This window comes from Pseudophryne corroboree, chromosome 11 (assembly GCF_028390025.1).
Source record: "Pseudophryne corroboree isolate aPseCor3 chromosome 11, aPseCor3.hap2, whole genome shotgun sequence".
NCBI classification, from domain to species: domain Eukaryota; kingdom Metazoa; phylum Chordata; class Amphibia; order Anura; family Myobatrachidae; genus Pseudophryne; species Pseudophryne corroboree.
The window spans coordinates 320380764-320396003 of NC_086454.1; the positions used below are offsets into that span (position 1 = coordinate 320380764).

The following is a 15240-nucleotide window of genomic DNA, read 5'->3' on the forward strand; positions in this document are numbered from 1 at the left end:
TGACTTGTACGTATTGACTGACACCCTAAACGAAAAATTCTACCACAGCATTTTGTACCCCCTTGCAGTACCCTTTAGTCTACACATAGTTGAACAAGGGTTCATCCTACAGCAAGATAATGTCCCACAGCTTACCTCCAGGCTAGGCCAGAGCTACCCTCCAGGAAAGAACAAGGCGTCAGGCTGCAAATCATGGAACGGCCGCACAGTCTCCAGACTTACATCCAGCTGGCTTGGGATAAACTGGACAGAAGGGTGGCAGGTGCAGCACATTTGTGGGAACTTGTGCAGCAATATTGGGAAGAACTTCTCGAACAATGTGCCCGATTCAGATGCGGTACTCAGCTTAATGTAAGTATGCAAGATAATCGAGCATCCGAGTGACTACACGGTCATGCAGAAAGGCCGCGGGAACTGAGACGCTGGTGCTGTGATCTCTGCATAAGAGATTGCAGATGTAGGCAGAGACACACCCTGCAAACGGCCGCTGCTTTCCGCCACTCCCAGTTACCTCCCAGAAAACAGCCTCATTTGCGATTGATTCCGCACTATGGGCCCCCTCGCAAAAGTACCTCGGAGCGTGCATCTAAATCAGGCAAAAGTGATTGCAAAAAGAATGCCATGGGCGTGCTCAGCAACTTTGGGATCTATTCAATGCATGTCGGATCCTCTCTGACGGAGAGGATCCGACAGTGCAGTATTCAATTAGCGGGCATTTCCGCCAATGCTGATCTGACTTTTTTTGAAGTCGGATCTGCATTGTCGAAAACAGGCCAAAAAACTGTCGGAATTGGCCGCTAATTCGACAAAACACGTGGATCCACGGCTAATCCGCCGATCTACGTGTTTTCCGTCAAATCGGAATTGCAGACAAGTCCGGAAAATGGCAGCTCCATTGAATAGGTCGAATCCTGATTCGATCAAAAAAAGTCGGAAAACTGTAGTCTTTCCGAGTTCCATTGAATAGACCCATATATCTGCACATGACGGCTGCTTTCAGGAGTCAAAAACTTAGGGGTATGCTTACTTAAGAGCGGGTTCATAGAAATAGAGATGTTGCCCATGGCAACCAGTCTAGCTATTATCTTCTAGAAGATGCTAGATAAATGATAAGTAGAATCTGATTGGTTGCTACAGGCAACATCTCCACTCCTAGTATAAACCCGCACTTTACTAAATATACCCTTGACTTCATTTTTTTTTTTTTTAAATGGACAAATGATGGTGTTCTAAAACCTTTGACCGGTAGTGTGTATATATATATATATATATATATATATATATATATATATAAAATATCTTTAACATACAATGCCAGATCCGTATAAAATACTTTCCTAATATAGTATACTGGGATGAGGTCATGTGACTGGCGCTCGGGATCCCAGCGGTCACCATGCCGATGCCGGAATCCAGAGAGCTCAAAATGCCAGCAGTCGGAATGCTGACCCACAGACTCTATTCCCACTCGTGGGAAGCGAGCCCGCAAGGGGCTTAATTGCGCTCCCCTTCCCCTCCCCCCGCTGGCATTCTGCTGTCGTGATCCCAAACGCCTGTCTCCCAGCCCCAACCCAGTATACCACTGGTTCCTATTGTCACAAGAGAACTCCCACGGATGGAGTGTGCTGAGACTGAGGAGGTACAGCCATGAGTTACGTAGCGCCGTCAGCTCAGGCACCCCCAGGGATGGCAGCAAATGAGTTTCTTTCACAAATACAGGTTTTCCTTGGCAGATATCTGGCTGTGATCTAGATTCTCCCTAATAATGCTGGTGACTCAGGAATACTTTTCCTTGATTAGAATTAATAGATTTCTAACGTTTTGCAGACACTTCTTTATTTTATGTGTTTGTCTTTTTGCAATTTGAGCTGGGGATGCGTTGCTGGCTGGCTGGCTGGCTGGCTGGCTGGGATGACTGCTCTGACATAAAAGGGATCAACTAAAATTAGACGGCAGCCACCTGCTGTCATCCTGGAGACTCCTCCGGGTAAACACTACGCAGGGGATCAGCCCATGGCGCCATGATGAATCATTAACCCTTTATCAGCTGCTATTAGCGCCCACTAGAGGGCAGTGACCGTAATCATCCACTTACTGTTTTATTGCATCTTATTTGCTTTCTAGTAACATTTTAATTAAGATTCAGAATGGAACTTTTGCTATAACTTTGTATCTACACTTCTATCTATTTATCTATCTATCTATCTATCTATCTATCTATCTGTCTATCTATCTATCTATCTATCTATCTATCTATCTATCCAAGGGTATGTCTGGAAGATGGGCCTGGCATGATATGTAGGCTTATGAAGTAGTGCAATATTGGAAAGTGTTAGTACATAATGCTTACAGCTGCTCGGCTGCACAGACACGATCTCCAGCAGCCACCGGTGATGGGGTTTATAAATAGGGATCTCTCAGATAAACACAGCATAAAAATTGCCATTATAAAGTGGTAAATATCCCGTGATGTCTCTGTAGAGATTAAACAGAAATGCGTGGCGCCTGGTGTGTGAGAGCATGGGGGTCTGGGTGGTCCAGGTGTCTGTCTGGCTGCCTTAGTGACCGGGCCGTGCTGTTATCCCATAGTCATTGCTGGATTTAACTCTTCTCTGTCTTCAGTGTTCTCTGTGCACATCGGCTGCTACACGGATGGTGTAGTGGTTAGCATTACTGCCTCACAGCACTGAGGTCATGGGTTTGATTCCCACCATGGCCCTAACTGTGTGGAGTCTGTATATTCTCCCTGTGCTTGTGTGGGTTTCCTCCGGGTACTCCGGTTTCCTCCCACATTCCAAAAATATACTGGTAGGTTAATTGGCTCCAAACTAACCCTAGTGTAAATGTGTGTGTGTGCACATGTGATAGGGAATATAGATTGTAAGCTCCACTGGGGCAGGGACCGATGTGAATGGACAGATATTCTCTGTAAAGCGCTGCGGAATATGCCGCCTCCCACTGGGAGTGTATTTTAGCTTAGCAGAAGTGCGAACGAAAGGATCGCAGAGCGTCTACAAAAAAATGTTGTGCAGTTTCAGAGTAGCTCCAGACCTACTCAGCGCTTGCGATCACGTCAGACTATTCTGTTCCTGTTTTGACGTCACGAACACGCCCTGCGTTCGCCCAGCCACGCCTGCGTGTTTCCTGGCACGCCTGCATTTTTCCGAACACTCCCTGAAAACGGTCAGTTGACACCCAGGTCCGTGTTATGGTCGACAGTCATTAGGTCGACCACTATTGGTCGACATTGACATGGTCGACATGGACACATGGTCGACACATGAAAATGGTCGACACATGAAAGGTCGACACGTGAAAAGGTCGACATGAGTTTTTTAACTTTTTTTTCTTTTGGGGAACTTTTCCATACTTTACGATCCACATGGACTACGATTGGAACGGTAAAGTGTGCCGAGCGAAGCGGTAGCGGAGCGAAGGCACCATGCCCGAAGCATGGCGAGCGAACGCGGTGCACTAATTGGGGTTCCCAGTCACTTTACGCAAAAAAACGACACCAAAAAAAGTAAAAAAACTCATGTCGACCTTTTCATACGTCGACCTTTCACGTGTCGACCATTGTCATGTGTCGATCATGTGTCCATGTCGACCATGTCAATGTCGACAAATAGTGGTCGACCTAATGACTGTCGACCATAACATGGTCGACCATTCATACCGGAACCCAGGCTTTATAGGGATACACGGTCACATTTGCTACTAGTTTATAGTTGGGAATAAACATCCGTGTGTGGTGGATTTGCAGTTATTGGGGCTCGTTCTAAATTGGCTGCAGCCACATCTGTGTCTTCGGCTGCCTGCCCGCTACAATGACTTTCCCTGGTGTACATCCATGCTTCCCAATGTCCCATAGGACTGGGTCCATAAGAAGGACTATCTGTCACCGCACATAAACTCCCACTACATTTTCCCGTGCGCCTCCATCACAACTTCGACTCTGTGTGCACGCTATCTGGACGCAGGCGTAGTGCGACATATCAGTCAGAATCAGGCCCATTATCTCAGTGGCTCCCTACGCCTAGCCCCAATGTCTCTTTTCATAGTGCTTCCAGGCAATAGGGGGCCTAAAGGTGTGTAAACGTGGTGCGATATGCACTTAACTTTCCTTACGATTTTGACTATATAGTCTATATCAGGCATGTCCAAACTGCGGCCCTCCAGCTGTTGAGAAACTACACATCCCAGCATGCCCTGACACAGCGTTAGCATTCTCTGACAGCAAAACTGTGTCAGGGCATGCTGGGATATGTAGCTTCACAACAGCTGGAGGGCCGCAGTTTGGACATGCCTGGTCTATATAGTCAAAATTGGAAGGAAAGTTAGTGCATATCGCACCATGGGGGTCATTCCGAGTTGAACGCACGCTGCCGATTTTCGCAGCGCAGCGATCATGTAATAAAACGGAAAAACTGCGCATGCGTATGCACCGCAATGCGCACGTGCATCGTACGGGTACAAACAGCATCGTTGCTGTGCAATGCTTTTAGCGACGATTCCATTCGCACAGCCGATCACAAGGAGATTGACAGGAAGAGGGCGTTTATGGGTGTCAACTGACAGTTTTCTGGGAGTGGTAGGGAAAACACAGGCGTGACCAGGCGTTTGCAGGGCGGGTATCTGACGTCAATTTCCGGGACCTCCGTCGCTGGAATCATCGCACAGGATAAGTAACTACAGGGCTGGTCTTGTTTTGCAGAAAATATTTTTGTACCGCTCTGCTGCACATGCGATCGCACACTTGCAAAGCGAAAATACACTCCCCCGTGGGCGGCGACATGCGTTTGCACGGCTGCTAAAAGTAGCTAGCGAGCGATCAACTCGAAATGAGGGCCCATGTGTATAGTCCTTGCGATGCCGATGCGCGGTCCTGCGGGATCGGCATCTCAAGGAAAAATAGACTGTGCAGGCAGCCCAACATTGACTATTCGGCGGGACCGGTGTCAAATAGTCGATGCCAGCCTGTGCGGCGCATCGCACCGTGTGTACACAGCTTTAGATATGGTCCAGAGGTCGCATTACCCTAACGGGATGCAATGTGATAATGTAGAGCAGTGCCACATGCAGTAGTCCAAATGGAAAAGATGGCAGGGACTTGACATTATATAATCACATAATGATGATCTCTATCAGCTGGAGGGGTCAGAAGTCCCTGGATTTTGCTGCTGATAATATCATTGCGTATTTGTTACGCCAGCACCACAAGATATTTGCATCCAAAACAGGGCTTCCGGGAGATCACTCGGACTTGGTACTAGGGGACACTGTCACCCCATTGTGAATACCGGGGCCTAGCAGCAGTGTGCCGCGGATCGGACTGTGGCTGCACTTTCCCTAGCAGGCCTGGGTAAATTGGGGGTCATTCAGATCTGATCGATGCTGTGCGTTTGCGCACAGCGGCCGTTCAGATCCGAACTGCGTATGCACTGCGCCGTGGCATTGCACGGCTGCAACGGGCATCGGTGCCCTGCGACGGGATGGTGCGAATAATCCATTTGCATGGGCGATCACAAGGAGATTGACAGGAAGAGGGCGTTTGTGGGTGGCATCTGACCGTTTTCAGGGAGTGTCTGGAAAAACGCAGGCGGGCTCAAGCGTTTTCAGGGAGGGTGTGTGACGTCAAATCTGGTCCCGATCAGCCTTTTCTCATCGCACTGGAAGAGTAAGTCCTGGGCTGCGTAGAGACTGCAAAGAACCAGTTTGTGCAGCTCTGCTACACATGCGATCGCACAGCCGCACAGCGAAACCCACTCCCCCTGTAGGCGGCGACTATCTGACCGCAGGGCTGCAAAAACAGCAGCCCAGCGATCAGATCTGAATGACCCCCATTGTACCTGTCCAACCTCTTCTCCTGATTCTAAAAGTTGTATCTGCTGTTGCTTCTATGTCTAATTGTATCTCAAATATGCGACCCTTCAAAAAAAAAATTCTAAAACAAATACTTATTTCTCTCTTCTGTGCTTTGCTAATGCTTAAACCTACATTTATTTTGTTCTGTATCGTGTTTTTGAAACTGCAAATATAAAGCACCTTGAGTTCCATTGGGAGGGAAACTCTATGTAAATAACATCATTATTATTTATTATTATCACTGCATTCCGCCTACACTCGCCCGTTTCCCTAGTCTGACTCTGGGCTAGGGAAAAGAGTATGGGGGTCATTCCGAGTTGTTCGCTAGCTGCATTTCTGCGCATGCGTATGGGGCGCAGTGAGCACGTGCGACGTACTTTCACAAAAAACTATGCTGTTTCACACAAGGCCGAGCGACTCTTTTCAGTCGCTCTGTTGATCGGTGAGTGATTGACAGGAAGTGGGTGTTTCTGGGAGGTAACTGACCGTTTTCTGGGAGTGTGCTAAAAAACGCCGGCGTGCCTGGGGAAACGGGGGAGTGGCTGGCCGAACGCAGGGCGTGTTTGTGACGTCAAAACAGGAACTAAATAGACTGAAGTGATCGCAAGGAAGGAGTAGATCTGCAGATACTCAGAAACTGCATGAAAAAATTTCAGCACAGTTCTGCTAATCTTTCGTTCGCACTTCTGCTAAGCTAAGATACACTCCCAGAGGGCGGCGGCCTAGCGTTTGCACTGCTGCTAAAAGCAGCTAGCGAGCGATCAACTCGGAATGAGGGCCTATATGCAGATTTATGTGCACACATTTTTAGTGTACATATATAAGTATGTTATGCAACAAAAATATGTACATCCACCTCTAAATAACCCCCGCTGTTTATGGTGGAACGTGCGTATTTGGGCTCCATTGTCAGACTTTGGTTGCCATTAGCGACTAAAGATTATATACATAATACCTAACATCTGACGTATTCTCATATACAGCATATACTGTATGCCTCTGGAATATTTTTCCTCTGTGATTACACATGTTTAGAAGTGATCTTAGGGGGTCATTCCGAGTTGTTCGCTCGTTGCCGATTTTCGCAACTGAGCGATTAATGCGAAAATGCGCATGCGCGTGGTACGCAGTGCGCATGCGCTAAGTATTTTAGCTCAAAACTTAGTAGATTTACTCACGCCCGAACGAAGAATTTTTATCGTTGAAGTGATCGGAGTGTGATTGACAGGAAGTGGGTGTTTCTGGGCGGAAACTGAATGTTTCCTGGGAGTGTGCGGAAAAACACAGGCGTGCCAGGATAAAACGCGGGAGTGTCTGGAGAAACGGGGGAGTGGCTGTCCGAACGCAGGGCGTGTTTGTGACGTCAAACCAGGAACGAAACGGCCTGAGCTGATCGCAGTGGAGGAGTAAGTCTCGAGCTACTCAGAAACTGCTAAGAATTTTCTATTCGCAATTCTGCTAATCTTTCGTTCGCAATTCTGCTAAGCTAAGATACACTCCCAGAGGGCGGCGGCCTAGCGTGTGCAATGCTGCTAAAATCTGCTAGCGAGCGAACAACTCGGAATTACCCCCTTAGAACGTTAGCCTGGATTTCTGTGCTAAACTAATCCTTTTAAACTAATCCTTTTTGTTAGGATGAATTGATAAAGGACATACAATTGTTATATATTTTTTACATATAGTTTTATTTGTTTGTACATTTTATAATCCTTATAACTTGTGCGTTTATCTATTACAGATTCTTGATGGGTTATACCTTGGAAACATACGGGGTGAGTGTATGGTAGAGAGATGAACACATGGAGTACAGTAATGAGCACACAAGCAGCTGCAATAAATATGGATCTAAAGGGGGGAACACACGGAGAGATCCGTATTTAAAATCTAAGCAATCTGACTAGATTGCTTAGATTTTAAGCACGGATCTGCCATGTGTACGCCCCCAGCGATAGCGCGTATCGCCGGTGCTAGATTGAGCCTGCATGCAGGCTCAATCTAGCGGGTTGCTCACTTCACCATTATGGGAAGTGAGCGGCCTGCGTCCGTCCATCCGTCCCCTTGCTCAGCACATCGCGCTCAGCACACATCTCCCCCATCAGTACCCCCTTTAACTGTATGCGGAAAACTACTGGACTGTTTGATATAATTTTCTTGATCACAACGGAACATGTAGGCGTAACCATGGGAACAGTTATAGGGGGTCATTCCGAGTTGATCGCTAGCTGCAGTTGTTCGCTGCGTAGCGATCAGTGAAAAAAATGGCTAATCTGCACATGCGCATGCGTATGCACCGCAATGCGCACGCGCATTGTACGGGTATGAAGTCTATTGTAGTTTTGCACTGGTTCTAGCGACGATTCCAATTGCACAGCCAAACGCAAGGAGATTGACAGAAAGAGGGCATTTATGGGTGTCAACTGACCGTTTTCTGGGAGTGTTTGGAAAAACGCAGGCGTGGCCGGCCGTTTGCTGGGCGGGTATCTGATGTCATTCCGTGTCACTCGTCGCAGCAATCATCGCACAGGATAAGTAACTACAGGGCTGGTCTTGTTTTGCACAAAATATGTTTGCAGGCGCTCTGCTGCACAGGCGTTCGCACTCCTGCAAAGCGAAAATACACTCCCCCGTGGGCGGCGACTATGCGTTTGCACGGCTGCTAAAAACTGCTAGCGAGCGATCAACTCGAAATGACCCCCATAGTTCTGTGATTTTTGTCTTTTTTTTTTGTGTAGATAATTTTTCTTATGTTTAATAAATACAATATAATATAAATTAGCTTTTGCTAGAATAAGAAAATAGAGCAAAGCCTGGACAATGGGTCTGGTCATAGGCCCACATCTGGACTTGAAGAGGTTATAGAAGAACTCCCCACAAAACATTTGTTGTTGGTTTGCCGCAGTGTCGGATAGAGGGGAAGATGGGGACATGTGACGCAGCTTATCGCAGAATTAGGGTGCATTTCCCATAAGTGTTATTGCGGCCAGTGCTCCCTACTACCTCACTCAGTAAACTGTGAACAAGCAAAAGTGTTCTTTATCATTAATAACTCAGTAAAACACAATTTATTATTGGTATTAAGGAGCACTGGTAGCTGGTAACATGCCAGGGATTAGCGGTCCGTAAACCCTCCTTACTAAGGCGTTGTCGTGCTTTATAGGAAACCACAAAACCTATTTCTGACAGTTACCAAGGGGGAAATGTATCAAAGCTTCTATAGAGTGGAGAAGTTGGCCCTTACAACCAATCAGCTGCTGACTATCATTTTATAGAATGTACTTGATAATGTTATCTAGAAGCTGATTGACCAAGTGGCTTATGTGACGTACACTTAATATACCAATAATCTAATGTCTTCTCCATATGCTCTTTCTCCGTAGATGCAGAGGACAAGGCGACTTTGTGCAGAAACGGGGTCACACACATTGTTTCTGTCCATAACAATGCCAAACCTTTGCTGCCGGTGAGTGCCATGTAACACCCCCAGTGCCTGGTGCAGACATAGTGACATGTAGTAGAGGAGACGTATTATCTTACAGTGACTTTGGGGGTCATTCCGAGTTGATCGCTAGCTGCATTTGTTCGCAGCGCAGCGATCAGGCTAAAAAATGGCAGTTCTGCGTATGAAGCGCAATGCGCACGCGCGACGTACGGGCACTACGAACAATGCAGTTTTGCACAGGGTCTAGCGATGCATTTCAGTCGCACTGGTTGCCGCAGAGTGATTGACATGAAGTGGGCGTTTCTGGGTGGCAACTGACCGTTTTCAGGGAGTGTTCGGAAAAAACGCAGGCGTGCCAGGAAAAAACGCAGGTGTGGCTGGGCGAACGCTGGGCGGGTGTGTGACGTCAAATCCGGAACTGAATAGTCTGAAGTGATCACAAGCGCTGAGTAGGTTTTGAGCTTCTCTGAAACTACACAAATTTTTTTTGCAGGCGCTTTGCGATAAAAACGTTTGCACTTCTGCTAAGCTAAAATACACTCCCAGTGGGCGGCGGCATAGCGTTTGCACGGCTGCTAAAAACTGCTAGCGAGCGATCAACTCGGAATGACCCCCTTTGTCCGGACAGCTGTGGTCAGTCAGAAGATCAGGGGCAGGTTACACAGATTGTAATGGGGTGGTGGGAAAGCCACTGTATTATACTAATGAATCATACTGATAATGCCACGTGTAATGCTCCTTATACAGAACATCCCATAAATATAATTATTTTGTCCAGCATTATTATTACCAGTTATTTATATAGCGCACACATATTCCGCAGCGCTTTACAGAGAATATTTGCCCATTCACATCAGTCCCTGCCCCAGTGGAGCTTACAGTCTATATTCCCTATCACATGTACACACACAGGTTTATTTTGTTGGGAGCCAATTAACCGGAGTACCCGGAGGAAACCCACGCAAGTACAGGGAGAATATACAAACTCCACACAGTTAGGGCCATGGTGGGAATTGAACCCATGACCTCAGTGCTGTGAGGTGGTAATGCTAACCACTACACCATCCGTACTGCCAGCATGACGGGTAATGTTCTACTGTAGTTCAGTCGTTTCCAAACTGTGTGCCTAGGTACCCTGGGGTGCCTCTAGGCTCTTGCACGGGTGCCTCGAGTTAGTGGTCCAGGGCAAAATCAAATTATTTATGGTCTAAGTCACGGATGGGGAACCTTCGGCCCTCCAGCTGTTGTTGAACTACACATCCCAGCATGCCCTGCAACAGTTTTAGCATGGCCAAATAGCAAAACTGTAGCAAGGCATGCTGGTATGTGTAGTTCAACAACAGCTGGAGGGCCAAAGGTTCCCCACCCCTAGTCTAAGTGATAGGCAAAGCCAGTGCTAGTGGCTGACAACCATAAAACGTGTGGACGATCAGAGGCACAACTGTACACCACCACATAACTGACCCTAAGGATGACAGCTAGGCACAATTTCACCCTGGGAGGCTCAAAAGTTTACACTGTTTGGTGCCAGTCCTGGTCTCCACAACCCATATCCAAGGTTAACCCTGTGGGGACCATGGACCCCGAAGGAAAAAATAAGAATTTACTTACCGATAATTCTATTTCTCGTAGTCCGTAGTGGATGCTGGGACTCCGTAAGGACCATGGGGAATAGCGGCTCCGCAGGAGACAGGGCACAAAAGTAAAGCTTTAGGATCAGGTGGTGTGCACTGGCTCCTCCCCCTATGACCCTCCTCCAAGCCTCAGTTAGGATACTGTGCCCGGACGAGCGTACATAATAAGGAAGGATTTTGAATCCCGGGTAAGACTCATACCAGCCACACCAATCACACCATACAACTTGTGATCTGAACCCAGTTAACAGTATGATAAAACGTAGGAGCCTCTGAAAGATGGCTCACAACAATAAACAACCTGATGTTATTGTAACAATAACTATATACAAGTATTGCAGACAATCCGCACTTGGGATGGGCGTCCAGCATCCACTACGGACTACGAGAAATAGAATTATCGGTAAGTAAATTCTTATTTTCTCTGACGTCCTAAGTGGATGCTGGGACTCCGTAAGGACCATGGGGATTATACCAAAGCTCCCAAACGGGCGGGAGAGTGCGGATGACTCTGCAGCACCGAATGAGAGAACTCCAGGTCCTCCTCAGCCAGGGTATCAAATTTGTAGAATTTAGCAAACGTGTTTGCCCCTGACCAAGTAGCTGCTCGGCAAAGTTGTAAAGCCGAGACCCCTCGGGCAGCCGCCCAAGATGAGCCCACTTTCCTTGTGGAATGGGCTTTAACAGATTTTGGCTGTGGCAGGCCTGCCACAGAGTGTGCAAGCTGAATTGTACTACAAATCCAACGAGCAATCGTCTGCTTAGAAGCAGGAGCACCCAGCTTGTTGGGTGCATACAGGATGAACAGCGAGTCAGATTTTCTGACTCCAGCCGTCCTGGAAACATATATTTTCCGGCCTTGACAACGTCTAGCAACTTGGAGTCCTCCAAGTCCCTAGTAGCCGCAGGCACCACAATAGGTTGGTTCAGGTGGACGCTGAAACCACCTTAGGGAGAAACTGAGGACGAGTCCTCAATTCCGTCCTGTCCGAATGGAAAATCAGATAAGGGCTTTTACAGGATAAAGCCGCCAATTCTGACACGCGCCTGGCCCAGGCCAGAGCCAACAGCATGACCACTTTTCCTGTGAGATATTTTAACTCCATAGATTTAAGTGGGTCAAACCAATGTGACTTTTGGGACCCAAAAACTACATTGAGATCCCAAGGTGCCACTGAAGGCACCAAAGGAGACTGTATATGCAGTACCCCTTTTACAAACGTCTGAACTTCAGGGACTGAAGCTAGTTCTTTTTGGAAGAAAATTGACAGAGCCGAAATTTGAACCTTAATGGACCCCAATTTCAGGCCCATAGACACTCCTGTTTGCAGGAAATGTAGGAATCGTCGAATTTCCTCCGTCGGGCCTTACTGGCCTCGCACCACGCAACATATTTTCGCCAAATGCGGTGATAATGTTTTGCGGTTACATCCTTCCTGGCTTTGATCAGGATAGGGATGACTCCATCCGGAATGCCTTTTTCCTTCAGGATACGGCGTTCAACCGCCATGCCGTCAAACGCAGCCGCGGTAAGTCTTGTAACAGACAGGGTCCTTGCTGGAGCAGGTCCCTTCTTAGAGGTAGAGGCTACGGATCCTCCGTGAGCATCTCTTGAAGTTTCGGTTACCAAGTCCTTATTGGCCAATCCGGAGCCACGAATATAGTGCTTACTCCTCTCCATCTTATCAATCTCAGTACCTTGGGTATGAGAGGCAGAGGAGGGAACCCATACACTGATTGGTACACCCACGGTGTTACCAGAGCCTTTACAGCTATTGACTGAGGGTCCCTTGACCTGGCGCAATACCTGTCGAGTTTTTCCCAACGGTTTATAATCATGTGGAGGACTTCTGGGTGAAGTTCCCACTCTCCCGGGTGGAGGTCGTGCTGAGGAAATCTGCTTCCCAGTTGTCCACTCCCGGAATGAATACTGCTGACAGTGCTATCACATGGTTTTCCGCCCAGCGAAGAATCCTTGCAGCTTCTGCCATTGCCCTCCTGCTTCTTGTGGCACCCTGTCTGTTTACGTGGGTGACTGCCGTAATGTTGTCCGACTGGATCAACACCGGCTGACCTTGAAGCAGAGGTCTTTCTAAGCTTAGAGCATTGTAAATGGCCCTTAGCTTCAGATATTTATGTGAAGTGATGTCTCCAGGCTTGACCATAAGCCCTGGATATTCCTTCCCTGTGTGACTGCTCCCCAGCCTCGCAGGCTGGCATCCGTGGTCACCAGGACCCAGTCCTGAATGCCGAATCTGCGGCCCTCTAGAAGAAGAGCACTCTGCAACCACCACAGGAGGGATACCCCTGTCCTTGGTGACAGGGTTATCCGCTGATGCATCTGAAGATGCGACCCGGACCATTTTTCCAGTAGGTCCCACTGGAAAGTCCTTGCGTGGAATCTGCCAAATGGGATTGCTTCGTAGGAAGCCACCATTTTTACACAGAACCCTTGTGCATTGATGCACTGAGACTTGGCTCGGTTTTAGGAGGTTCCTGACTAGCTCGGATAACTCCCTGGCTTTCTCCTCCGGGAGAAACACCTTCTTTCTGGACTGTGTCCAGGATCATCCCTAGGAACAGAAGACAAGTCGTCGGAACCAGCTGCGATTTTGGAATATTGAGAATCCAATCGTGCTGCCGCAACACTACCTGAGATAGTGCTACACTGACCTCCAACTGTTCCATGGATCTTACCCTTATCAGGGAATCGTCCAAGTAAAGAATAACTAAAATTCCCTTCCTTCGAAGGAATATCATAATTTCGGTCCGTACTTTAGTAAAGACCCGGGGTGCCGTGGACCATCCCTACGGCAGCGTCTGAACTGATAGTGACAGTTCTGTACCATAACCTGAGGTACCCTTGGTGAGAAGGGTACATTTTTTGACATGAAGGTAAGCATCCTTGATGTCCCGAGACATCATGTAGTCCCCTTCTTCCAGGTTCGCAATCACTGCTCTGAGTGACTCAATCTTAAATTTGAACCTCTGTATTCAAAGATTTTAGATTTAGAATCGGTCTCACCGAGCCGTCTGGCTTCGGTACCACAATAGTGTGGAATAATACCCCATTTCCTTTTGCAGGAGGGGTACCTTGATTATCACCTGCTGGGAATACAGCTTGTGAATGGCTTCCAAAACTGCCTCCCTGTCAGAGGGAGACGTCGGTAAAACCGACTTTTGGAAACGGCGAGGGGGAGACGTCTCGAATTCCAATTTGTACCCCTGAAATATTACCTGAAGGATCCAGGGGTCTACTTGCGAGTGAGCCCACTGCGCACTGAAATTCATTGAGAACGGGCCCCCACCGTGCCTGAGCTTGTAAAGCCCTAGCATCATACTGAGGGCTTGGCAGAGGCGGGAAAGGGTTTCTGTTCCTGGGAACTGGCTCATCTCTGTAGCCTTTTTCCTCTCCCTCTGTCACGAGCAGAAAAGAGGAACCTTTTGTCCGCTTGCCAACAAAGGACTGCGCCTGATAATACTGCGTCTTATTTTGAGAGGCGACCTGGGGTACAAACGTGGATATCCCAGCTGTTGCCGTGGCCACCAGGTCTGAAAGACCGACCCCAAATGTCCCCTTTTTTTAAGGCAATACTTCCAAATGCCGTTTGGAATCCGCCTCACCTGACCACTTTACTGGTAGAATTGGACAACGCACTTATACTTGATGCCAGTCGGCAATATTCCGCTGTGCATCTCGCATATATTTTAAATGCTCTATAGGCAATAATATACTGTCCTTATCTAGGATATCAATATTTCCAGTCAGGGAATCCGACCACGCCAACCCAGCACTGCACATCCAGGCTGAGGCGATTGCTGGTCGCAGTATAACACCAGTATGTGTGTAAATACATTTTAGGATACCCTCCTGCTTTCTATCAGCAGGATCCTTAAGGGCGGCCATCTCAGGAGAGGGTAGAGCCCTTGTTCTTACAAGTGTGTGAGCGCCTTATCCCCCCTAGGGGGTGTTTCCCAACGCACCCTAACCTCTGGCGGGAAAAGGTATACTGCCAATAACTTTTTAGAAATTATCAATTGTTATCGGGGGGAAACCCACGCATCATCATTTTATTTCTCAGATTCAGGAAAACTACAGGTAGTTTTTCCTCACCAAACATAATACCCCTTTTTGGTGGTACTCATATTATCAGAAATGTGTAAACATTTTCCCTTGCCTCAATCATGTAACGTGTGGCCCTATTGGAAATCACGGTTGTCTCTTCACCGTCGACACAGGAGTCAGTATCCGTGTCGGCGTCTGTATCTGCCATCTGAGGTAACGGGCGCTTTAGAGCCCCT

At 47.8% G+C, this 15240-nt stretch overlaps 1 protein-coding gene across 1 annotated transcript in view; it reads left to right on the forward strand.

The window, feature by feature from the left end:
- The window catches only part of LOC134969617 (dual specificity protein phosphatase 22-A-like), a 110229-nt gene that overhangs the window by 1739 nt on the left and 93250 nt on the right, over positions 1-15240 (forward strand). Inside the window, exons 3-4 of the mRNA XM_063945687.1 lie at positions 7604-7637; positions 9243-9325. Of these exons, the coding sequence (XP_063801757.1) occupies positions 7604-7637; positions 9243-9325 (117 nt within the window). The remainder of the gene's footprint in view (positions 1-7603; positions 7638-9242; positions 9326-15240) is intronic.